Consider the following 25,300-nt stretch of genomic DNA (forward strand, 5'->3'; position numbering starts at 1 on the left):
AGTAGTTGGTTGACTTCATGATGCCTGTTCTGGCCAGATGGCTCATGAATGATTATGATTCCCAAGTGGAATTTCCAAAATAGACCTCTCCTCTGCACTTCAGTCCATTATTTCTAGCTTTCTTCGGGATATTTCCACTCAATTCTCCTGCAAACTCAACCTATCCCAGTGGAGCTTACCGTCTTTCCCCTAACTCATCCTCTGACTTTTCTGACTGTTGATCTCATCTCCAGTTTTTCAGATGGCCAGACCAACTCTGGCTCTCCCAATATTCAGTATCCTCAAGTTTTATGTCTTCTTTTATATGAAATCTGTGGATTTACACTTTCATCTCTACAGCCATCGCAGTCTGCAGCCTGATTACACTTCTTTGGATTCATTGAGTCTGTGTCTCCTACATATGGATGTTAGTTAATTTTCTCAAACACTGTTTTATCCTGTTCATCTTTTTCTCAAAATTCTGTAGAGACCCTCTGCTTAATGAGACAAGTTTGATTTCTTTATCTTGGCATTCCAAGCCTTTCTCTCTAGTTAATGAACTTTATTTGCTACTTTTTGGATCTTCTTCCTACTTAATGACTTTATGTCCCCATATGTAGGTCAGTCTCCCTTATAGACAATTCCTTCATCAGTCAACACTCTATCTTACCTTTCAGGGTTTAGCACAAGACCATAAATCCTTCTGCTCAGGGTACTTCAGTAATCTCTGCCTTCTCTTGTCTCTGATTATTGTTACTTATTTTAGAATTAGATCATTTACTCTGTTGTAGGGTACTTGGTGTAATGTTTATTTTTCTTGTCTATGTAATGAGATTGTTTGCTCTTTGAGGGTAGCAGAATATCTCATAGTTTCCTTTCCAGCCCTCAGAATTTTCTGCCCAGATATAGCACATAGCACGTTTCTCCCCCATCTCCCCAGTCCTTGTTGATTTAAAAGGAATTGTTCAGATATTTTTGTTTGGAGTCTCTGGTAGATCCCAGTCCCATTGCTGTCTGAGACAGAAGATAGCCACCATACAAAAGGCCATCTCAGTCCTGTGGTGGTTGGTGTGGCTCAGAGCACCTTGGTTTCATGGCCTTCTTGGCATGGAGTAGGCATTCTGTTTGTTGAATGAATAAATGAATGAAAACCCAGAGGAAGTACTGGACTCTCTAACCCAATTTTTTATTTTTCATCCCTCACATAAAAAGTAATCCATTAAATGATGTCAGGCAGGTTAACAGGCAGTGGCTGTTTTCACTTTTAGATGTAGAAGGTGAAAATGGTTTCTTTTTGAATATGTTTTTTCTCAGACATATTTTGTATGATTTTTCCTGATTTCTCTGCTCGGATCCCACTAGAATACCTTATCTTTCAATAATACCTTTATCTAGTTGAGCAAACTCATTGACAATGTTTTCCTGGTTTCTTAAGTCTTAAAGTATATTTTATAATGGCACTAATAGTTGGCCTTAGCATACAACCCTCTTTTATATCACTGTTGCTTCCATAATCTGCTTGTGTTTTAACTCCTCCCAGGAAGCCTTCCTTAATTTCCAAGACAGAGTTAATTATTTCCTTCTTGAACTCCTCTGAATCCCATAGATGCATATATTTCTTGTATTATGTATGCTGTTATACAGGCATGTATTACTTGGTGTATCACACCACATCAAAATTTATTTGTAAATACATTGTAGATATAGTAGCTTATGCTACTGTAAATCCCTCCAGGGCAGCAGCCATGTCTCATTCATCTCTGTATCTCCAGCGCTGGTACAATGCCTCCCATAGGAGGTGCTCCATCAAGGGGTAGTCATAGGGACAGCCGGGACATCACCAACTCTGTCTTCTGCAGGCTAGTGGCATTTCAGTGGCTAACCATCCTGCTGCTTTGGCACTTCCGCAGCTGAAGTGCTAGGAGCTTGCAGCCAGAAGCCCTGAGTGCACCATCATGGAGCAAGATCCAGCTGAGCCAGAAAGCACCCCGGCCACAGCGAGTGCCTTGCCTTTCTTCTAGAGGAAGGTAAATATTGAACTTTGAAATTGTAGGGTGTTACCTTGGCACTCACAAGTATGAGGAGAAGTCTGAACAAGTCCCAGCGGACACCTCCCTTCTCCACTTGGGGAACACAGGGCTGGGGGTGGGATGTCATCTTCTCAGCGTGACTGAATTCAAATCATCCGATGACATTTTAGTTCAGATTCTTTGCTTGTGTAGTTCTTATAGGTGACAGAAAAAGGTATCTGTAAGGTTACTAAAAGGCTGTAACTGCCAAGAATTCTCTCATAGGAAATGGAGTCTGTAAAGAAACTATCCCTCCATCTTTAGATGGGGCTATCACTTAGGGCCAGATGGTTTCCAGCATACTGAGTGGCTTTTGGTCAACAGTCCTTCACCGAGAGTGTGTTTTATATGTCAAAGAAAGAACGCTGCAGGGTATAATACGTTTTAGATGGCAGCTTTAAAAAAAATATTTGAGTCTCTGGGTCACTTCTTCATAAAAAGTTTAAAAAATATATATGTTTGTATATATTGGTTCCATTTGGGAAATAATAAGTAAAGGAAAATATTTTTGTAGCTCTACTAAAATGACCTCATGCTTGTGCAGTTAAGATGACCCTGACAGGAGAGGCAAGTCTGAAGGAATAGAGCTTTAAAGATCAAGATTAGCAAATTAACAGGCAGGAAAAGACAAATAGCCAATTAACCTACTACTGCAAAGCCCAGGGGCTGGTCTGGAGCTCTGGGTTCTCTGTGGCAGCAGATATTTGGTGCCCTAAAACCTCAGGCTGAAGCTGTTTCTTTCCCTCAAGCTCCACAGTCCCTGAGCATGTTTTCTTTGTATGTCACTTCCTCTGCTGAGCCGGTGTGGAAATCACTTTGTGTTGCTCTGAGACGGTTGCCACGGGAACATCTCAACCTAGTCATTATCTACTCAGGCTGCTGATTATATTAAATCAGGAGACAGAGCTGTAGACGGGGCTGCTGGAGCCGCCTGCTCTGCAGAAGGTTGTAATTGCTCCTGCGACTCTCCCCTCTGGGTCCACAGGTCTGGGAACACTCTTCTCTACATTTTTTCCTCCTTTGTTTCCCCCCTACAAACAGAATTAGCAAATGAAATAAATCTATAGGAAATCGACATTGGGAGAATGCAGCCATTGCTTTTCCGTCCCTCCAGTTCTCTGTGTTAGGACATCATCTGGAATAAAAACAATTGTCCCCCTTTTCTCTCTGTTCTGGCTCTCTGTGCTTAGGTATAAAGATAGCAGTCTTTAAAGATCTATCTTTCCAATGTTCCACACAAATGGTGCTGAGGCCACAGTTTCCTGCTACTTATCCAGAGAAGCTTCAAGAAGTTCACAGAGATGACTCTCTTCTAAATTGTGTGTGTAAAGTAGAAACAGGAAATGAAATTAGCTTTTAATGAGTCTTACGTATTTCTATTGATCTACATGAATCTCTTATGAAAACGATTTTCCAATCTTCATTCCTGGAATGCATATGATATGATATTATTATTTTTAACTGACAAAATTGTACATATTTATGGTATACAACATATTTCAAGATATATATGTGTGTGTGTATATATATATATATACACACACACACGCACATTGTGGAATAACTAAGTAAAGCTAAATAACTTATGCATTATTTCACATACTTATACCTTTTTGTGATGAGATCATTTAAAACCTACTCTGTTAGCAATTTTCAAGTATATGTTTGTTATTAACTATAGACACTATATTATACAATAGATCTTTTAAACTTATTCCTGCATGTGATCTTTGAGAAACATTAAATTGAAATACTCTTTTGGGGGAAAACCTATACAAGCAGTTGGCCTTGTAATTTAATGTCCAAATCAGGACACTCTGGGAATGAAAGATGGCACTAATAATAAATACTCCTGAACAAGTGCAAACTAGGACTATGCCAGGCAAACCAAGAGTCACCTTACATGCAGACAATAGGTACATGAAATCAGTAGTACTGTGTTTCCCTCTGCCCCAAATATGTGCTTCCCCTCCCCGCAAAAATAACCTCTTCCAGAAGAATGTGCAATTAGAAATTATAATTTTAAATTGGAATTTAAAATCTGCATCGATAACAGATGTTCCCTCTCTGTTTATTCTTCTGTTCATAAAAATTTAGTCAACGTGAGTCCACTCTTGAAAGTAAAGTGATGGCACTGGAAATGTAACAGAAAAAAAAAAAAGACATTAACAAAGATAAACAGACTGGACTGAAAGTGCTTGTGGCTTTGTCATAAAGCTCTCTTAAATCTGTTTTAAAAAATCTAGGGGTTGGCAACCTTGTTCTATAAAGGGCCATAGAGTGAGTATTCTGGGGTTTGTGGGGGGCAGTTTGTAGACCACACAGTTTCTGTGCAACTACTTTGCCACTGTTTCAGTGACAGCAGTCATAGATGTCATATAAACAAACGGGCATGGCAATATCCCAGTAAAATTTTATTGACCAAAACAGGCAGGAGAAGGGGACAGATTTGGTGTGTAGGCAGTCATTTGTCCACTTCTTTTCCAGTAATTCAGTTTTTTTTTTTTGAGATGGAGTCTCGCTCTGCCACCCAGGCTGGAGTGCAGTGGCACAATCTCGGCTCACTGCAAGCTCCGCCTCCTGGGTTCACGCCATTCTCCTGCCTCAGCCTCCCAAGTGGCTGGGACTACAGGCACCCACCACAACGCCTGCCTAATTTTTTTTGTATTTTTAGTAGAGACGGGGTTTTACCATGTTAGCCAAGATGGTCTTGATTTCCTGACCTTGTGATCCACCCGCCTCGGCCTCCCAAAGTGCTGGGATTACAGGCGTGAGCCACCTAGTAATCCATCTTAATGCCTAGAAACTGTTCTGGTTGAAGACGAGTTATTTTAGATTTTAATTCTGATGTCCCCTGCCCTCCTGTGACAGACTGGGGCTGTGACTAATGGGACCAATGGAGAAATGCACGGGCCTCACTATTTAGTATACATTTCTGCTCTTGCGTGCTCCAGTGATTCACGCATGTACTGAGGTGGGTGGGAGAGGGACACCCACCCGGCGACACTCTGGAAAGGGGATGGCAGTTGTGTGGGTTTCACTAACATTTTGGAAGGAAGGCTGCAGGGATGCAGAGCTGGGGAGTGACGGCTATGGTGATTTGGTTTTTCCTATAAATGGTTTAAAAAAAATCCTAGATTAGATTTTACCGTGGGAGAGAGAACAAAACTGCAAGCACCCGAGGGAAATGAAGTTTAGGGTCTGTGCCCACGCTGGGAAAAACTTGACTCAAAATTAAGGTAAGTGATCTAAAGAATCACTTTAAACTAGCTCAGCTCTTACAGTGTAGAATAAGAATGAACTGGTAAAGAGAAAAGCCCTAGGAGAAAATCCCCAGATGTCCCAAGATGTTTCCTTTTGGGCATAAAGCACACACTAACAACTCAGGCAAACCACAAGGACATGAGTGATATTGAAGAGAATTAAATAGACAGTATATGAAGTAGTAGGAGATATGACATATATACCTTATGTAACTGTGACTAACACAGATGTTCATACATCTCTGCTCCATAGTGACAAGCTGCTGTAATTGCAAACTAAGTTAGGAACTGTGGAGGGTGACCACAGTAATGTTATCTGTTCTAGTTTCAACTCACCAACGGGGTCTATGGTGCATGATACCAAGAGGTAAATCGCATCACAAATAAAGGAATATCTTAGAGGTCTTCGTTCCTACCTGTGTTGTTCAGTTAAACACAGGGGATAATTTATGTTCACAGTTATTTAATATAATGTTTTTGAGGAGACCCTTTAATAGTTGGTAAGTTAACTATAGTTAGTAAGTGATCAATAGCAACTGATTGTCTTTAGGATCTTATAGTCTATTTGGGGATAAAGAGAAGATTGTCTTTAGGATCTTATAGCCTATTTGGGGTATGTTTGATACATTAAAAAAACTAGAGACCTCATATAAAGGAAAATATGCTAAAGAAAAGTTAATATTGCCTCTGCAGTATGTTATTGAGTAAGAGACATGGGTGAAAGAGTTATCCAGAATGGAATGCTGAGGAGACCCTAAAGGGAATTTCAGGGTGGATGGCCAGCACTGTCACTCGATGAGTGGAGGACTGTGAGCACCAGGTGGCGTGAAATAGGGGTGGAAGGGTAGGCAGCATCCAGGGCCAGGGAAATGAGGCTGGGGTTGAGCCCAGGTACTCAGAAGTTCTGGAGGATCTCCAGCAGAGGGGAGACAGGATAGCAGTTGCTGGCAGATGATCTCTTACATGGTGAACAATATGACACTGAAATATTGTCTGCAATGAGTTTCTCTTTAAATGTTATTTATATTTGCCATTGTTTTTCAGATTACAAAAGTAAAAGGGCAAATTGTAAAAAAAAAAAAAAAAAAAAAACCAGAACAAACAAACAAAAAGTGTTCCACTGTCCCGCCTGCAAAGATAACCACCATTAGCAGTAAAGTTGCTTATTAACACTGGGATTAAGGTTTTAAAATAATGGAACTTTGGAATTATAAACAGAAATATCCTCTTATTTTCCTAATTCCTTTGTGGTTCATATCAGAAAACATGAACTAACACTCATCTACTATTGAGAAGAGGCTTTTTGGTTGTTTTCTCTCTCCAACTTTCAAAATGGGATGCTGCTGGAGAGTTCTGGTCTATATGAAACAGTGAAGCGGAACCCCTTGCTCATCCTTGTCCTGCTTAGAGAAACCACATGCCTAGGACTTGGAAATCCATTCAGTCTAGAGACTGTCAAAGGTGTAACTTCCATGGGTAGCTGAAACAGCCCAATCAGGGTATAAGGAAAGGTCAGACAGACCATTAGAGCTCCCACAGGCTGTATCCCATATTATTGCATTGGTCTAACGGCTCAATTCGGTCTTCCAAAAAGCATTTTTGAGGGTCTGGGTAGGGAAGGCTATCTCTAGTGTGGAAAGAATTACTCCAAGTCTCTGTGTCCCTGAAAGTGCTAAAAAAACAGACATTGCACATTGATAGGGGAGATGAAAAAGCCAGGAGAAATACAAACATGCCACCTACTATTGGCCTCTCAAGGATTGAAGGATTAGAAATAACAAGTTCTAATTTCTCCTAGTAATTTCCAGGGGTTGAAGTAAATCAAATTACTTCTTTAGCTGAGCTTATTTGTGTCAAAGGAAAGTAATATTCTTTGGGTATAATCTAGTACTTTGAAATTTATAGATGGGAAGTGATATGAGAACCAAACACTGAAAACCTTGGAGCAAATTGTGAAATTTATCCACTTGCTCTTCCACCTCCCCCACAAGTCTACAGTGAAGGATGATTACGATCGTTATAAGATATGAAATCTGGAGGGATGACCGGTCACTCGTTTGAGTTTGCAAAATAACCTAAGATTAAGAAAATTATGGACCAAAGGTTGAACAAAACTCCTGATGAGGAGTAGTTTAGGGAGGGGAAGGTAGAAGTCAATGAACTTGTAAGGTTCAAGGGAGAAAGCAGCAATGCTTTGGATTTTGCCATGGTGAGGAGTTTTACCAGGAAGGCAAGAATAGACCTTGAGGATTTATATTAGACAAAGAAGTGAGAATTCTATAATGTGTGGGTTACTAAGGGCAACTGTAGAAGAAGATTCCCTGTGGGGTTTCAAAAATAAAATGGAATCTCACCTAGTCTAGCTCTGGCTGAAGGTAGAGAGAATGTGCTGGAAAGTGAAAATAGTAGCTTTCCAGTATAGGGCATCACAGTTTTTGAGACTTACACTTTTTATAAAAAAAATTTTTATTCTTTTTGAGACTGGCTGGAGGGCAGTGGTGAGATCTTGGCTCACTGAAGCCTCAACTTCCTGGGATCAAGCTATTCTCTCACCTCAGTCCCCAAGTAAGTAGCTGGGACTACAGGCTGCGCCACCATGCCCAGCTAATTTTTTGACTTTTTGTAGAAATAAGGTCTCACTATGTTGCCCAACTCCTGGGCTGAAGCAATCCTCCCACCTTGGCCTCCCAAAGTGCTGGGATTACAGGCGTAAGCCACCACGCCTGGCCAGAGGTTTATACTTTTAAAGCTGACCTGATCTCATTTGACCCTCACTGAAGCTCTGAGAGGCAGGGCAGGGCCAGAATTACTTCACTTGTGAGGAAATTCAAAGACAAAGGGTTAAGTTCTAGTTGGCAGAAGAGAGATTCAGGAAGGAAGGCAGACCCCGGAACGTTTTGAAGTTCAGAGGGAAATGAGGATTTTTTTTTTTTTTCTTTTTGAAGAAAACGTTTGTTCCTTTCCAGGTACACTTGATTACTCACTGTTAAGTAGGCGGAAGTCAATGAATGGGTAGGAGCCACGGCGTTCAGCAGGAACCCCCGTCTGACCCCTTAGTCGTATATCTCCTAGAAAACAGAAAATCCAAACCAAGGCTTGAAAACATTGCCACGTGCATTCACTTTTCCCCTGTAAATCCTCTGTAAATCCTCAATGAAACCAACCCCACATGTCAGGAGAAAAATGGTTCCCTTTTACCACACTGAAGCGAGTGCTGTGTGGAAAGGGATATTTAATGCTGAGTGTAATGAGGTTGGCAGTACACCAATAAGGAACACGGATGTGCTTAGAAGACGGGTCTGTGAAAATCACAGCGACTTACAAAGTTCCATAAAAAGACAAAAGACAAAAGTAATTTTATGCTTCCCAGGGCCACAGAGACAAAGCATCTGAATCTGGAAGGATAAATGAGTGTTGCACTGTAGCTTTCATTCTTAGAAGTGTTAATCACCCAGACTATAATTTTTCTTGGTTCCAGCACAATTGTTTTCTGACTGCTATCCACCTTCTTTTTTTCCGTATTATATCATTAATGTGCTTTAGAATCGCCTCACAGGTTAGCCTTGCTCCAGGCACTTGGCCAGTCTTACACACAGGACAGTCCGTAGAGTTTCTAGTACTTATTTATTTGGTTTCCATATATATATATATATATATATATATATATATATATATATATATATATTTATTTTGCGATGGAGTCTTGCTTTGTTGCCAGGCTGGAGTGCAGTGATCTCAGCTCACTGCAACCTCTGACTCCTGAGTTCAAGTGAATCTCCTGCCTCAGCCTCCCGAATAGCTGGGATTACAGGCACACACCACCACGCCCGGCTAATTTTTGTATTTTTAGTAGAGAAGGGGTTTCACCATGTTGGCTAGGATGGTCTTGATCTTTTGACCTCATGATCCACCTGCCTCAGCCTCCCAAAGTGCTGGGATTACAGGCGTGAGCCACTGTACCTGGCTGGTTTCCTTTCATATTTAATATCTGTTTTTGTTTTCCTTTTTGGTATGTGTCCTGTCTTTCTCATCAGAGGAGGTAACAGAGTAGAGTGGAAAGAACATGGACTTTAGAACAAGGTAGGCTTTGGAGAAACCTTGCTGAGACACTTGCTACCTGTGTGATCTTGGCAGATTTATTTCTCTGAGCCTCAGATGCCTCATTTATAAAATGAAGCTAAGACCCACTTCGAAGTGTCCTTGCCAGAGAACCTAAAATAATACTCACTGCCTGGCAATAAATGCTGGTTTGCTTCCTTCTAAACTCCTGCAAAGCAGGGATCATGCATATCATGTTATTTACATTTCTCCATAGCACTTTCAATGCTGTCTGGTACTTAGTGGATTCTAAGTGAATGTTCTCTGTTGACAAGAGTAGAAATAAAGACCAAATTCACCAGTTATTATATATACTATGGAATCAGAGGAGAGGTAGAAATACCTGAGACATAATATATCTCTGGAAGAACTGAATCAGGGAAGGTTTCAATTCCAGTAGTAATGGGTACACTCCCTAAATTACCTTTTCCCCAAACTAAGGTGGCACTGGGGCCCCAGCCTAGGAGCTGAAAGGAAGAACAGTCCTCTCTCCTTCCTTTCCTAATTCCTGGAGGAACTCAGGACCTGGGTGAGATCCCCATCAGCTGCAACTCATGCAACTGATGATATGCTTAAAATGACCCTCACAGATGGGCCTTGAGTGTACTGTACTTGGAGCTGTAAAGTGCAAGCCATGAGCTCTTGAGCTATTCTCTGCTTTGAATTTTATATTGGTGCCTTCTTTAATGCCTTGTATAATCTGATGTTACATTGCCATATTGATATGAAAGAATATTGTAATTTATGGATACATGTTATAAACCAAAGTGACAGGAAGAGGAAACAGATGGAAAAGTACTTTTATAGGTGTGAATATAAACTTACATCAATGAGGGTAATGCTGTTAGCTTTAAAAAAATGTACTTATTTATTTTGATATGGGGTGGCTGGTCAATAAAGGAAAGCTACCAAGGAAAGTTGAAGTGTTTTTCTCTCCTCAGCAGTTGTCTTGAACACCGTATGTTTACAAAGCACTTTCACAACATGACAATGTATTTATTTTCTTGTTTATTTTTTCTCATTGGGTCTTCATAATAACCCAGTGAGGAGAGACACCTTTATTCTGTTTACTTTATAAGTAAGAAAATAGAGGCTCAGAGAAGAATGGTTGTGAAGGACTACTATTTGCTCTGTAGTCCCAGGTAAAGGCACAAGCCACTTAAAGTCCTGATATAGTAAATATTTATGGACTTTAACTGAGCTGCCTAAATTGATGGTGGTTTCAGATTATAGTCAGTGGGGCTAGCACTTAAATCTAGGCTGTTAGACTTCATAGGCAGAGCTCTCTCCACAATACCACTGGTTTCTAACCCTATGGTTAGAAACACACACCTTACGGAGTGTGTAGACCAGGTTTTTAAAATGAAAAAAGAAATGAAATTCTTAGATCCTCACATAAAAGAAGTTGTAGTTTTAATATCAATTGAGAAAACACAGCATGTTAAAATGATATAACAGACTCACTGACTTTAAACACATTTGTGTTGTATAATGGTATATAGTAAAAATGATGCATGGAGGAGACTGCATAGATTTTGTCTACCAAACTGACTGGGCTTGTGGATTTGTTGACCTGTTGCTGTAATCTCATGGGCTTCTTCCAGCACTTTCAGTCTCACCTTTTGGAAATCACTTCTCCATTAGTATTTTCTTCTCAGTATTACCAAAGAGTTCCTCTTGACTTTGTAGCTATGAGGTTACCACTTCCCCAGAAAGTGTCTATGTAATATTGACGAAGGTTTTAATGCCTGTGACAGGATTTCTTCCTGGTCTCCACCTGAGAGTCTAGGGCAGAGTAGGCCCATTAGCATGTAAGGTTTTAGATTTAAGGAAACTGAGGAAGAGTACCCTGTGGCCGAATGGATGAAGGGAGGGCAATACACTGGGAACTTGGGGGCTCCTGTACTGAGAAGACCAACATTTTGCCATATTGGGTAACCCTGGATGAATCAGTAATCACTTTGAAGTCCTGTTGTCTAATATTTAAATTGCATAAATCATAGCAATTTTGTCTACATCACAGAGTTGTTGTAAGGAAATTATAAGGTATGTGAAAATAATATGGTAGATAACATTCACTGAATACTTATACTCTGCTGAGCATTTTACATGTATTATTTCACATCATCAACCCAACAACCCAAAGTAGTTATTATTATTATTATTATTATTATTTGACTATTTTGCAGATGAGGAAACAAAGCCAATGGAAATTTGATAATTTGTTCAGACTCATAGAGCTAGAAAGTGCAGAGCTTATGCTTAAACTCAGAACTGACTTGAAACCTCATGTTCTTAACCACTCTCCTATATTATTAAGATGAAAAATTGTTTAAACAGGTCAGCACTAACTTTTTCTTACATAATGTATGCTTTGATTGCTGTTTGCCGATAAACCAAATATACAGTCATCATGATTTGTGGAAAAAGAATACCAGGAGAATCCCACTCCCTTGACGAGTTCACAGTTGAATCAAAAGCAGTTCAGTGGAAATGGACTGTACAAGTAAGACAAGCAAGTCCTGTCCTGGATCAACAAGGAATCTATTACTTTCAAGTAAGAAAACAATTACTAAAAATATTCTTCAGCAGAACTGAAATTAGCTGACAACAAATTTTCATACTGCATCCTACTTTGGGAAGAAGAGACAAGTAGCAATGGAGCCGGGTGAGGGCAAAGATACCTAAACAAGCAAACAAACCCAAACAAGTCAGCACTAACAACAAATAAGGAAACCATACCTGGAAGATTCCACTTCAGTGCCGACACTGTCTATAACTACATGGCACTTTGAGGAGCTGATTCCTCAGAAACCTAACAACGCCCCTTTGGTGTAGTAAATAATCATTTGCAAAAGGATGAAATCATGTTAAAAATACCAATAAGGTAGGAGGCAGGACAGTTGTAAGTATGCTAACAATGCACCTGAGAAATTTCACTACATGAAAACAGTTCAATACAAACACACCAGACATTCCCAATCTTAAGCATTCCATTTAATGGAAGCACTCATGTAGTAGGATTTATGTGTTAATGGTATATTTCTAACATAGAAAGTTTTCTTTCCTTCTCTCTGCTTTAAGGAGCCTGTTCTGATATTAAATTGCTTTAATACGCTGGTGGGAAGAGAGAATTAATTCAGTAACAACAGTCCTCAGAGGAGCAGAGGCTACTGGGCTGTTGTCCGAGGGAAAGAACAAGCGGTGTCCTGCCTAGCTGCTTTTCCTGGCCCAGGTCTCAGGCAATCATCTATTTACCTAAGGCCTTATATCCAAGCTAAACAATTATTTTGACTATTCATTAAGTCCTTGTTTAACTTAAGCAACTTGCTTTTTTTCTTCTGGCAAATGAAAGGTGCTGGGGAAGCTGGTAGGAAGCGTTGACAGCCCAGAGTCATGTCCCCGGTCTGTTCTTATTGTGTTCCAAAAGGAAACAAACAGCAGGGGCATTCTGATTTTGAAAGGGCTGCTGCTTTTTTTGCCCCTTCAGGCTGACAACATCACATGTCATCCCCTGTACTGAAGGCTGCAAACAGGCCCAGAGCTGAGCCGAATTGCCCCAGGAGCCACGACCTGACCTGACTACAGCCCCTCACCCTCCCTGAGGACATGGCTCCGGAATGGACCTATTGCTTACTTGGCCTCTCGTGCTGCCTCTGGTTAATAAAAGCTTGTGCTAGGAAGCAGACGTCTATGTGGCCTCTTATGTAACTGGCAAAGAGGGTGGAGACTCTGACAGCGATAACAATTTACAGTGGCTGAAACACAGGCCATGTGACAAGAACCAGACTCTGGCCCCTGTCGTGGTATGTCAAGGTCATTTCAGGGTGAGGAAAAGGTGTCAGAGAGGGACGGAGCAGTAGCTACTGGGCTCCCATGGCATCTGAGATGAATGAAGAAGATAGTGACATTCTTGGTATAAATAGGTTGCACGGAATATGAGATAGCGATTCATAGCAGGGCCGTCACTAGGAACCAGAAAAATGAGATAGTGCTGGTATTAGAAAGATGAAGCCGCAAAGCAGCCCAAATATGGTGGGAAAGAAGCAGCTCTCATGAAAGGTATTCCTTTGAGCTTGCTGAGCACATTACTAATTCATGTCACTGCCACCACTTGCAAAATAAAGACAGAGAAAACCCAGATCCCAAATCTCAGACAAGAACTTTCACCATACTGCACATCTCAGCTGGAAGCTTTGTTTATTTCAGCTGACTACTCTCCAAATTAACTAAGTGAACGATTTCTCCTAAGATGTTTATCTGGCCTAAAAGAGAGGAGGAAGGTTGTGCAATTTAATCACTCCATAGATTTGTGGGGTAGCACAAGCAGTCAGTTCAGATAACTCAGGCAGAGATTATTGTTCCAAGTACCGTGATCTTACAGGAGGGACCCAAGATGGCTGATTAGACCCAAATTTCCCCTGTGGAGGTTCAATCTTCCACTTTCTTGAGTGAGGCTGGGCCTGTCTGGTCACCAAGGACTATGTGCTGAACTGGCTAAGTAGGAGGCTTCCTGTCCATTGGTCTGTTTCACTAGCTGTGAATTCCTGGGCTGTCAGTGAGAGAGCTTCGTATGTAGGAAAGAGGCAAACCAGGAGTTAGTTGTCCAGAAACCATATTTTTGGCAAAAGGAATTAAATACAATTTTCTTTGCATGTGAAAAAAGTTCTTTCTTTCTTTTCTTCTTAAAAATCTTGATCTGTATATCAAAATCAGAGAAAAGAGAAATTTCACCAAGTTCGAGTTGCCAAACAATACTGCACCACCTTGCATCTTTAGCTTAGAATGACTTTTTGACAAATGTGCATTTTGGAACTTGAATGCTGCAAAAGTGAATATGTAAATAGTAGTGTGTTTATTTTCTAAAGACAGTAAGGCAGGTTTTAGACTAGTGTCAACAAGAGCAATCTTCATTTTTGAGCTCAATAGTTTTTCAGACAGAAAATGAGAAAAAAGTAAGCTTCAATCACCAGGAACACAGGAGTCTCATAAAAAAAGATATTGAACAAGAAGCAGCGGGAATGCCTAAGGAGAATTTCAAGAAGCTGTAAAAGAACTTAAAAGAACACAAAGACATATCTTCTTACAGAGGTTGGGTAGAAGGAGAACAACTTGAAGAGTCACCTTGGGAACTATACGGTCTGGGTCTGCCTTCAGTAATGAAAACACGGATGGGTCTAAGATTACGCATCATTCATGTATTTCTGGGATAATACTTTTAATCTCTGGAATCTCAACAAAGCAAAGTTTGTTGCTTTTTAGAAATGCATTACATATAAATTACTTAGCACAGTGCCTGGCTTATAATTGGCACTCAAAAACCAGTAGCTATTGTTCTTACCTAGTTATCACTCTTCTGACCTGTGTTCCTTCCCATCCCTCCACCCGCCCCCTACCCGCTCCTTAATTGTTGGTATTTTTAGGAGGATTTTCTAAGTGTCAGGATCTGTTTGAAGGGCCTTATGTGTATGAGCATCTTTAGTCCTTGTGACATGCCCCAGACATAGGTGTGTGTATGATCCCCACTGTCCTGAGGAGCACAGACAGCTTATAAAGTGACTAAATTGGGATTCCAGGTGCCCTTGGGAACCCTTGCTTTCGAAAGCACTTCTGTACGTGGCCAGCATCTCCATTCTCCACAACAGAGACCAGGAACAACTATGCATGATGTAATTCACAGGTCCCTTCAGTCTTCCCAGGCTGTGTTTCTACTCTCTCTGCTGGACATGCCAGGGTTCATAAAAGTGAGCACCAAAACTATGTCCTGAGGAAAACTGAACGTTTATCCCAGTGTTTCTTCACAGCAACATTATGTGCCCAGGACAACAGGTGTGCTGTGGACCACAGCTCGGACCCATGAACCCCCAGTGGCGCAGGATAGACTATAGGGAGATGTAGACTCCACTGGAGTGTGTAGGTATCTTGCAGTTTGGTAGAACATTTAGGTATGGGAGTCAGCAAAGGGGCTAGTTCTTGGGCAGGCTCAGAGGGGATCCTAGACTGATTTAGTTCATTTCAACAAATGCTTATGCAAAACATTACACAAAATGTTGAAAAATAGGTGAGGACAGAAATACAAACTACCACCGGAGAATACTATAAACACCTCTACACAAATAAACTAGAAAATCTAGAAGAAGTGGATAAATTCCTGGACACATACACCCTCCCAAGACTAAAGTAGGAAGAAGTTGAATCTCTGAATAGACCAATAACATGTTCTGAAATTGAGGCAATAATGAATAGCCTACCAACCAAAAAAAGCCCAGGACCAGACGGATTCACAGCCGAATTCTACCAGAGGTACAAAGAGGAGCTGGCACCATTCCTTCTGAAACTGTTCCAATCAATAGAAAAAGAGTGAATCCTCCCTAACTCATTTTGTGAGGCCAGCATCATCCTGATACCAAAGCCTGGCAGAGACACAACAGCAAAAAAAAAAAAAATAAAATAAAAGAGAATTTTAGACCAATATCCCTGATGGACATCGATGTGAAAATCCTCAATAAAATACTGGCAAATCGAATCCAGCAGCACATCAAAAAGCTTATCCACCATGATCAAGTCGGCTTCGTCCCTGGGATGCAAGGCTGGTTCAACATACACAAATCAATAAATGTAATCCATTACATAAACAGAAGCAATGACAAAAACCACATGATTATCTCAATATGTGCAGAAAAGGCCTTAGGCAAAATTCAGCCTTTCATGTTAAAAACTCTCAATAAACTAAGTATTGATGGAATGTATCTTAAAATAATAAGAGCTATTTATGACAAACCTATAGCCAATATCATACTGAATGGGCAAAAACTGGAAGCATTCCCTTTGAAATCCGGCCCAAGACATGGATGCCCTCTCTCACCACTCCTATTCAACCTAGTATTGGAAGTTCTGGCAAGGGCAATCAGGCAAGAGAAAGAAATGAAGGGTATTCTATTAGGAAAAGAGGAAGTCAAATTATCTCTGTTTGCAGATGACATGATTGCATATTTAGAAAACCCCATCGTCTCAGCCCAAAATCTCCTTAAGCTGATAAGCAACTTCAGCAAAGTCTCAGGATACAAAATCAATGTACAAAAATCACAAGCATTCCTATACACCACAAACAGAGAACCAAATCATGAACTCCCATTCACAATTACTACAAAGAGAATAAAATACCTAGGAATCTAACTTACAAGGGATGTGAAGGACCTCTTCAAGGAGAACTACAAACCACTGCTCCACAAAATAAAAGAGGACACAAACAAATGGAAAAACATTCCATGCTGATGGATAGGAAGAATCAATATTGTGCAAATGGCCATACTGCCCAAGGTAATTTATAGATTCAATGCTATCCCCATCAAGCTACCACTGACTTTCTTCACAGAATTGGAGAAAACTACCTTAAATTTCATATGGAACCAACAAGGAGCCTGCATAGCCAAGACAATCCTAAGCAAAGAGAACAAAGCTGGAAGCATCATGTTACCACCTGACTTCAAACTTTACTACAAGGCTACAGTAACCAAAACAGCATGGTACTGGTACAAAAACAGAGATATAGATCAATGGAACAGAACAGAGGCCTCAGAAATAACACCACACATCTCCAACCATCTGATCTTTGACAAACCGGACAAAAACAAGCAATGGGGAAAGGATTCTCTAATAAATGGTGCTGGGAAAACGGGCTAGCCATATGTAGAAAGCTGAAATTGGATCCCTTCCTTACACCTTATATAAAAATTAACCAAGATAGATTAAAGACTTAAATGTAAGACCTAAAACCACAAAAACCCTAGAAGAAAACCTAGGCAATACCATTCAGGACACAGACATGGGCAAAGACTTCATGACTAAAACACCAAAAGCGACGGCAACAAAAGCCAAAATAGACAAATGGGATCTAATTAAACTAAAGGGCTTCTGCACAGCAAAAGAAACTATCATCAGAGTGAACAGGCCACCTATACAATGGGAGAACATTTTTGCAATCTATCCATCTGACAAAGGGCTAATATCCAGAATCTACAAAGAACTTAAATTTACAAGAAAAAAACCCATCAAAAAGTGCACAAAGGACATGAACAGATACTTCTCAAAAGAAGACATTTATGCAGCCAACAGACATGAAAAAATGCTCATCATCACTGGTTATCAGAGAAATGCAAATCAAAACCACAATGAGATACCATCTCATGCCAGTTAGAATGGCGATCATTAAAAAGTCAGGAAACAACAGATGCTGGAAAGGATGTGGAGAAATAGGAATGCTTTTACACTGTTGGTGGGAGTGTAAATTAGTTCAACCATTGTGGAAGACAGTGTGGCGAATCCTCAAGGATCTAGAACTAGAAATACCATTTGACCCAGCAATCCCATTACTGGGTATACATGCACAGGTGTGCTTATTGCAGCACTATTCACAATAACAAAGACTTGGAACCAACTCAAATGTCCGTCAATAATAGACTGGATAAAGAAGATGTGGCACATATACGCCATGGAATACTATGTAACCATAAAAAAGGATGATTTCATGTCAAATAAAACTATGGGTCATCATGAAGTTGCCTAGGAAATGAGCGAGAAGTGAATAGGGTCTAGCATCCAGCCTTGAGTATCTGTAACATTTAATCACTTGTTGGAGGAGGAGGAGTCTGTAAAAGAGAAGGGGGAGCCAGAGATAGGAAGAAAACCAGAATTGTGTCATGGAAGAGCAAGGGAGTGGTTTCCAGATAGATTTTGTGGAAGAAGCACAAGTGAAATGGTGATTGAACAAAGTCCATTGGATTTAGTTGAGTGACTGAAGTGCGTGAGAGGGGGGGGGGGGAGAGAGAGAGAGAGAGAGAGAGAGAGACAGAGAGAGAGAGAGAGAGAGAGAGAGAGAGCTCACGAGCGAGCTGGGGGGAGAGAGAGCAGCATAGTCCTTTGGGCATCACATGGAGTTGGGGAACAAGGAAGGTTTTATTAAGGAGCTGATACTTAAATGGATCTTGAATAATAAGTAAAATTTCAAAAACCAGCACTTTATTGTATTGGCTTGCAATTGGTCAACTGTGATCATTGAAATGACATTCTTAGAAAATTATGCTGATCTTAAGAATAGTAATTTCTAAAAATTATATTAATAATATAATTTGAAAACTGAGGCTAGAACAGTCTGTGTCATGAAAATACCTGTAAATTTTTACAAAATACAGTAATAACCTGTCTAAACACTTCCTCTCTTTAAATATACTTCAAGAAAAAAGGTGCAATGAAAAACACTACCAAAAATAAAATAAAATAAAAGCATTCACTGGGAAGGAAAAGATGGGTACATTGATGAGAATAAATGTAATTAGTCAGATAAAATGCCAAGTAGATCCCAATATCATGGACAATTTCTTATGTTTTTGAACTTTGAATAATTTGAGAGAAGCGTTTTTATGTATTGTTTGTTTTTATGTGCTTCTGAACTTCCTGATTCTGGCCGGGAACAAGGACAAACTTGCCAAATACTGCAAGAAAAAATGTTGCTGATCACGGATAGGAAATACTCCAAGTCCCAGGAGATAGTCTGTTCTTAGGAGACTTCCACACTAAGTCTGCTGACCAGAGAAGGACCATTCAACCACCACACTCACCGCTGGAGCCCACTCAGCACCAGGAAGTATTTGGGAGTTCTTCATTCCAGACATCTGTGCCAACATGGCACTTGGGATTCTTTTAAGCTCCAACTGTTGTTCATTTTTTGTTTGTTTTTCAGAAAGGAAACAGATGGCAAAACGTAGACTTGGTAGGGAAGTGGTTGAATTGATTATATTATACCCATGTTATAGAATGCTGTTATTAAACACAGTAACATATATTTCTATAGTAATAGCCAGCATTTATTGAACCTTGAGTGTGGGCTAGGTAATAGTTTAAAATACTTTTCTTGAATTAACTCATGGAATCCTCACAACTCCCTTAGATCAGTGCTATTATCAATATCATCCTCTACGAGACAAAGCTGTTAAATTACTTTGCCCAGAAGACATGGCCAGTGAGTATGAAGACAGACTGGAAATTAAGTTCCACAGCCTGTGCCCTTAACTAATGTGGTGCAATCTCTGTTTAAAGATGTCTTGAGCTGACAGCCATGATTTATTTTTAAGGGAGGATGAGTATTATTAATACATAGTATTTTGAAACCGTATCACAAAGTAAAGAAATCAATGGCATGAAAAGTGATCCATTCTCTCCTGTGACCTTGGTAAGTCCTACCCATTCTGGGTCTCATCCAATCCTCTGTTTCATTAAGTAGGGATCTGCTCTGTATACTTCACAGAGGGTAGGAATCAAATGAAATCACACGGGTAAAATTGGATAAAACTGCTTTGCCAATCACTTTGTAATAAAATTTTATTTTTAAGAGTATTCTTATTGATATAACCATATAAATACAGAATATATACAATGTTACATAAATGTAATATTGCATTATTATACTTTATATATCATATAAATCATATTATTGATACTGTTATAAAAATCTAGGTCAAAGTGTGTTTAAAGGGAAGAACATTCTTTGATATGCAATTAAACATTATGTGAATTAAAGGGTGTTATCAAATTTGATTGGGAAACATGCAGGTTTAACAAAATTAATTTTTTTTAATTGCAGAATTTCTCAGACCCTTCAGTATGTTAATGTGTACGGAATAGCCAAGAAAGTGAGATCATATAGTATTTCTCAAATATATTCGTCTACGAAACGTGTTTTCCAAGTTTCTGCTGAGATGACTGTTCTGGGGGAAATAATTAGGTAGATACTGCTGTATGTGGAGCATGTGTGTGTGTGTGTAAAATACTTAGAGATCCCCTAGCTCCATTCTCTGGTATCATCAGCCATTGCATCCTTGTCTGCATGACTAGGTCTATACCTGTGGTTCTAATTTCTTTTTTGGACTGCAGACCAACTGGATGTTTATTCATTTATTCCACAAACATGTTTTTGTTTGCCCACTATGTGCCAGGCCCTGTTCTAGATGCTCGGAATATAGCAGTGAACAAAACAGATAAAACGCACCTGCCCTTGTGGGACTGAGATTCTAGTGGGGAAGACAGACAATAAACAAAGTCAATAAGTAAATTGCCCTCTGTAGGGAAATAATGTAAGTGCTATGAGGAGAAATAAGCAGGGAAGGGATGAGGGAGTGCTGGGTGGACTCCACTGTGCAGGGGTGGGGTAGGTCTGCAATTTCAACAGGGCAGGGCCTGAGAAGGCCACCCTGAGGTGACATGGAGCAAAGACTTGAATGAAGTGTGGGAGGAGCCAGGAGACTATCTGGGAGGAGCATTTCAGGTTCAGGGAACAGCAAGTCCAGGACAACAAGGAATATGCCTGGTACTTTCTGGAAACAGCAAGGGGGCCAACATGGTGGAGCAGGGAGAGTGAGTTGAAAGAGTGTGAGGGGATGAGGGCAAGGAGATAACAAGAATGGAGAAGTAGGTAGTAGTAGGTCTGAACATGTTCCTCTAAAATTCATGTTGAAACTTAATCCCCAATAGGTGATATTAAGAACTGAGGCCTTTTGGAAAGTGATTAAGTCTTGAGGGCTCTACCCTCCACGAATGGAACTATAAAAAAGGTTGAAGGGAGCTGGCTTGCCCCTTGCACCACAAGAGGACACATAGAAGGTGCTGTCTTATGAGGCAGAGAGCATGCTCTCCACAGACAGAGAACCTGTTGGCACCTTGATCTTGGACTTCCCAGCCTCTAGAACCACAGGCAAGAAATTTCTATTGCTCATGAATTACCCAGTCTAAGGCATTTAGCTATAGCAGTCTGAAGGGACTAGACTAAGAAAGGAGGAGAGTGGCAGATAGTTTAGAGACTTAGAGTGAAACAGAAGACAGGAGAATTTTGAATGAGAAAGTGACATGATCAAAGGTTTTTCAAGGATTGCACTGGCTGCTCTGTTGAGAGCAGACTGTTAGGGCACTTTATACATTAAATAGATCCCCAAACAAATGTTTTATCTTTCCCTATAAACCAGGTCCTGTACTGCATTTCCCATTCCATTTGTGGCAAGTCTTGTTACTGTGCCCCCTTCTCTCTCTGCTCACGGCTCCCAGAGGTGGCTTTCTCACTCAGTGGTGTAGACACTCTCCTAGGGCCTATGTGTTCATGGGCCTCTCCAGAAAAGGGAACTAAGCCACCATAAATGTTCTCCTGGCTGCACAGAGAAGGCAGAAAATGGATCATGGCACATGGCCACGGGTCTATTCCTTCACACAGGTTGACCATCGATTTTATAAGTATATAGCATGCAAATACATGTATTTTAGGGAGAGGGGTATTTTGGAGTATTTTGTCTGTAAAATTAATTAAGCTGGACTGTGCAAGATACATCCTTGGAAGAAAGATCTTGCAGCATATATTCTTGATATTTGGAAAGGACTATTTGAGAAGCATATAAAATTCAGATAACATTGCCCATGGGCAGAAATAGTCCCTGAAACCTGCCCTTCTGTGACCGGGCCTCACTAACTCGTGATAGGATTGACTGGGTCATATATTAATTTGCCCTGTCAGACCTCCACTGTGCATTAAACATACCCCTGACAGGCAGCATCGTTTGTTTACACAGCCATCATACTAGGTAATTAAACTGAAGTGGAGATACTTTACAGAGATCATTTGATGTGTTTTTTTCCCAGCTTGACTGCAATATAATTGACAGATGAAAATTATATCTGTTTATGGTATACGACACGATGTTTTGATATATGTATACCTTGTGAAATGATTACTAATAAACGCATCCATCACCTCACATAGAAATCTTGTGTGTGTGTTTGTGTGTTGAGAACATTCAGGGTCTACTCTTTTAGTAATATTCAAGCATACAGTACCTCATTGTTGACTATAGTCATCATACTGTACAATAGAGTTCCTGAATTTTTTTATCCTGTCTAACTGAAACTTTGTACCCCTTGAGCAACATCTCCCCATTTCACTCTGAGGTTTTTTGTTTGTTTTGTTTTTGAGACAGTCTTGCTCTTGTTGCCCAGGCTGGAGTGCAGTGGCGCGATCTCAGCTCACTGCAACCTCCGCCTCCTGGGTTCAAGTGATTCTCCTGCCTCAGACTCCCAAGTAGCTGGGACTACAGGTGTCCGCCAACATGCCTGGCTAATTTTTGTGTTTTTGGTAGAGTCGGGGTTTCACCATGTTGGCCAGGTTGGTCTTGAACTCCTGACCTCAGGTGATCTGCCTGCCTCAGCCTCCCAAAGTACTGGGATTACTGGCATGAGCCAGAGTGCCTGGCCTTCACTCTGAGTTTCTAAAAAACTGAATCTGCCATTTCTCCCTCTTTGAAAATTTAGACAATTTTTTACCTTTTTCTAGTTTTCTGGCACTTTTGCACTCTTCATAATTCCACTAGGATTATTGACAGGAGTTTTGCAAACATATCTGCAGATATCCCTTTTTTTGTGATAATTGAACCCAGAGAAGTAGTTCTTCATGTCCAAACCCAATTACATGATTTTAATGTTTGAATTTGAGAACTGGAACTGAAAAACTATTACATATATATTGAAAAATTATTTTGGAGATGATAAATAAACAGCAATGTCCATTCTTAGTGTTCATTGAAAACCTATTCTAGACTCATGTATTATTATTATGTTAGAGATTACTATGACTGTGAACAATATAAAGTAATGACAGTAATTTTTATGCTACAGGATGATAATCAGGGGGACAATTTCTTTCAGTACGAGTTGCTTAGTTTCTCATAAGTGATATGCTGCTTATGGCTTTACTCTTATATGTATAATTGTAACTGTTGGATGGATTATGTACAGTATATAATGTCTTCTACATAGAGCACGAACTTGATACTCTGTATTGCTTATTACTTCAGACATTCAAGATTCTACCATCTGTATCTTTCCACAGCTCCCCTCTTTTGCACTTTATAACACACATCAGAAAAAAAATATTTGATTCCCAGTCTTGGCTGTCCCAGGTCTGCCTGGCCACCCAGGAGGCTGAGGGAATTGAATATTTCAGCACACTGGAGGATCATTCACAGCACATTGGTTGCAAAATTCTAAGCTGCACAATTAAGACAATACTACCTGCAAACGAACCTCAAACATAACTTATCCTATGTTTGATGTTTTAGAATATATACTTCTTGAGGTTAACACATTTCGTAGAATCAATGTTCAGAGAATCTTACTACCCATCAACAGCAGTTGAGTAAGGTGAGGTGTGGGTCATGGAAACTTTATAGTAAGAGTGAGTAGAAAAAGGGAACCATTATTTAAAACAAATGTTTATATTTCTCTGGTCTGACGTGCAGTGACTTAGAAAAAGATAAGCTTTTGCCCACCTTTAACCTTCTAATCACAGGATTCTGCAGTTGCTAACTTGTTATCAGAACATTTTCTTTTATTTACTTTTTTTCATTATATTTGAAACCGGCCAGGAATTTCCCCCTCAGCTCAGTATGGGAGGAAAAAAGAAATTAGGCTAACATTCTACTCTCCTTCACAACCATCTGTGATCAGTTGTTTTCAATTAGATATTCTGATTTAATTGGGCAGGAGTGAATCTGGGCATATTTTTACAGTCTCCCAGGTGACTTCAATGGGGAGATGTTGAGAACCACTGATGGCTATCTCACTTTGTAACCCAACCCACATGTTCAAGGTCTTATCCAAAGCACAAAGTAGAGAGGACACATGAGGCAAAAGCAAATAGGGCAGAAAGCAAATATTTATAATATGCATCATCTTTGGTCATTTGTGAATTGTGTCCTGTTGGAATGTGGGCACTTTGGCTAGGAAAATGGATTAGCATTGCTCTGGTGTGTTAGGGGAGGCTCTGTGAAATGAATTGACTTGTAGAGTATTTTGAAATGAAAAAGGTAGTGATAATTTAGAGTATGAACTTCTTAGAGGTTGGCATAAAGAAATAGGTGGTACAGTGGCTTGTTTGGTGAGAGATAATATGGGAGGCAGAGGAGTGGGAGACAGAGACAGGGAGGTTAGGGTATCTGTGGTGAAAACTTCCTGGCCCTCCTAGGAGACTTAGTTGTTTAACAAAACCCAAGGCACTGTGAATATAACCTGGTTCAAACTAAGAGAGTAGCTGGCACACTTTTCTTGAATTGCCCAAACCAGAGCTGAGAAAGGACTTTGACAACAATGTGTACTCACACTCAAAGCAAAACGACAAAAATAATAAAATATACTACTGTTGAAAAATATTTAGTGATGAGATGAAGAGCACAATAAGATGTATGTTCATTTCATATTATTTACTATAGGGAAGGTGCAGTGCAAGCGCTGAAAAAGAAAAAACCAGGTCATGACACAAAGCCTAATTTTATGTTAATAGCATTTGGGAAGCCATTTCATATCCCAACAATCCCTTCAACTAAAAGCACAAATTCTCTAAATTCCTAAACGAGAGACTTTACATTTGCAGTGTTCCTTTGGCAATAACTGATCACCAACTTTATGGAAGACATCTTCCTGGGTCTTTTCTGGACCTTTTAGCATGGCTTTCCCCCCAAATCGTGATGCTCCACAGTTCAGCCTTTCTCACAGCCACGTGAAGGAACCCAGGCTACCCCACCCAGTGGAAGGGAGATGATCCCTGATTGTATCTCTGACGACAAAAAAGAACAGTCACTTGTGAGTCATTCAAGGCTAACATTAATACAGCACTTTTTGAGTTAGTGGAAAAAAAAACACACACAACCTCATTTGGTGTCTTTCAGTATTTCAGAGGGCCTACACAATCACTAGTAATCACTGTGTGTATCACTAAGATAGATGGTTTAGAAAGACAGATGCTCTAGGAAAGATTATATTCCTGTGGTGGGGCAGAATATTGTAGCTCCTACAAAACAGCTA

General features: G+C 40.1%; 1 protein-coding gene across 1 annotated transcript in view; it reads right to left on the reverse strand.

Annotated features, from left to right (window-relative positions):
• PDE7B (phosphodiesterase 7B) overlaps positions 1-25,300 on the reverse strand; it is a 360,697-nt gene that overhangs the window by 81,543 nt on the left and 253,854 nt on the right. Inside the window, exon 3 of the mRNA XM_033235376.1 lies at positions 8,296-8,379. Coding sequence (XP_033091267.1) covers positions 8,296-8,379 — 84 coding nt within the window. The remainder of the gene's footprint in view (positions 1-8,295; positions 8,380-25,300) is intronic.

Source organism: Trachypithecus francoisi, unplaced genomic scaffold, assembly GCF_009764315.1.
Source record: "Trachypithecus francoisi isolate TF-2019V2 unplaced genomic scaffold, Tfra_2.0 Lachesis_group15, whole genome shotgun sequence".
Classification (NCBI taxonomy): Eukaryota; Metazoa; Chordata; class Mammalia; order Primates; family Cercopithecidae; genus Trachypithecus; species Trachypithecus francoisi.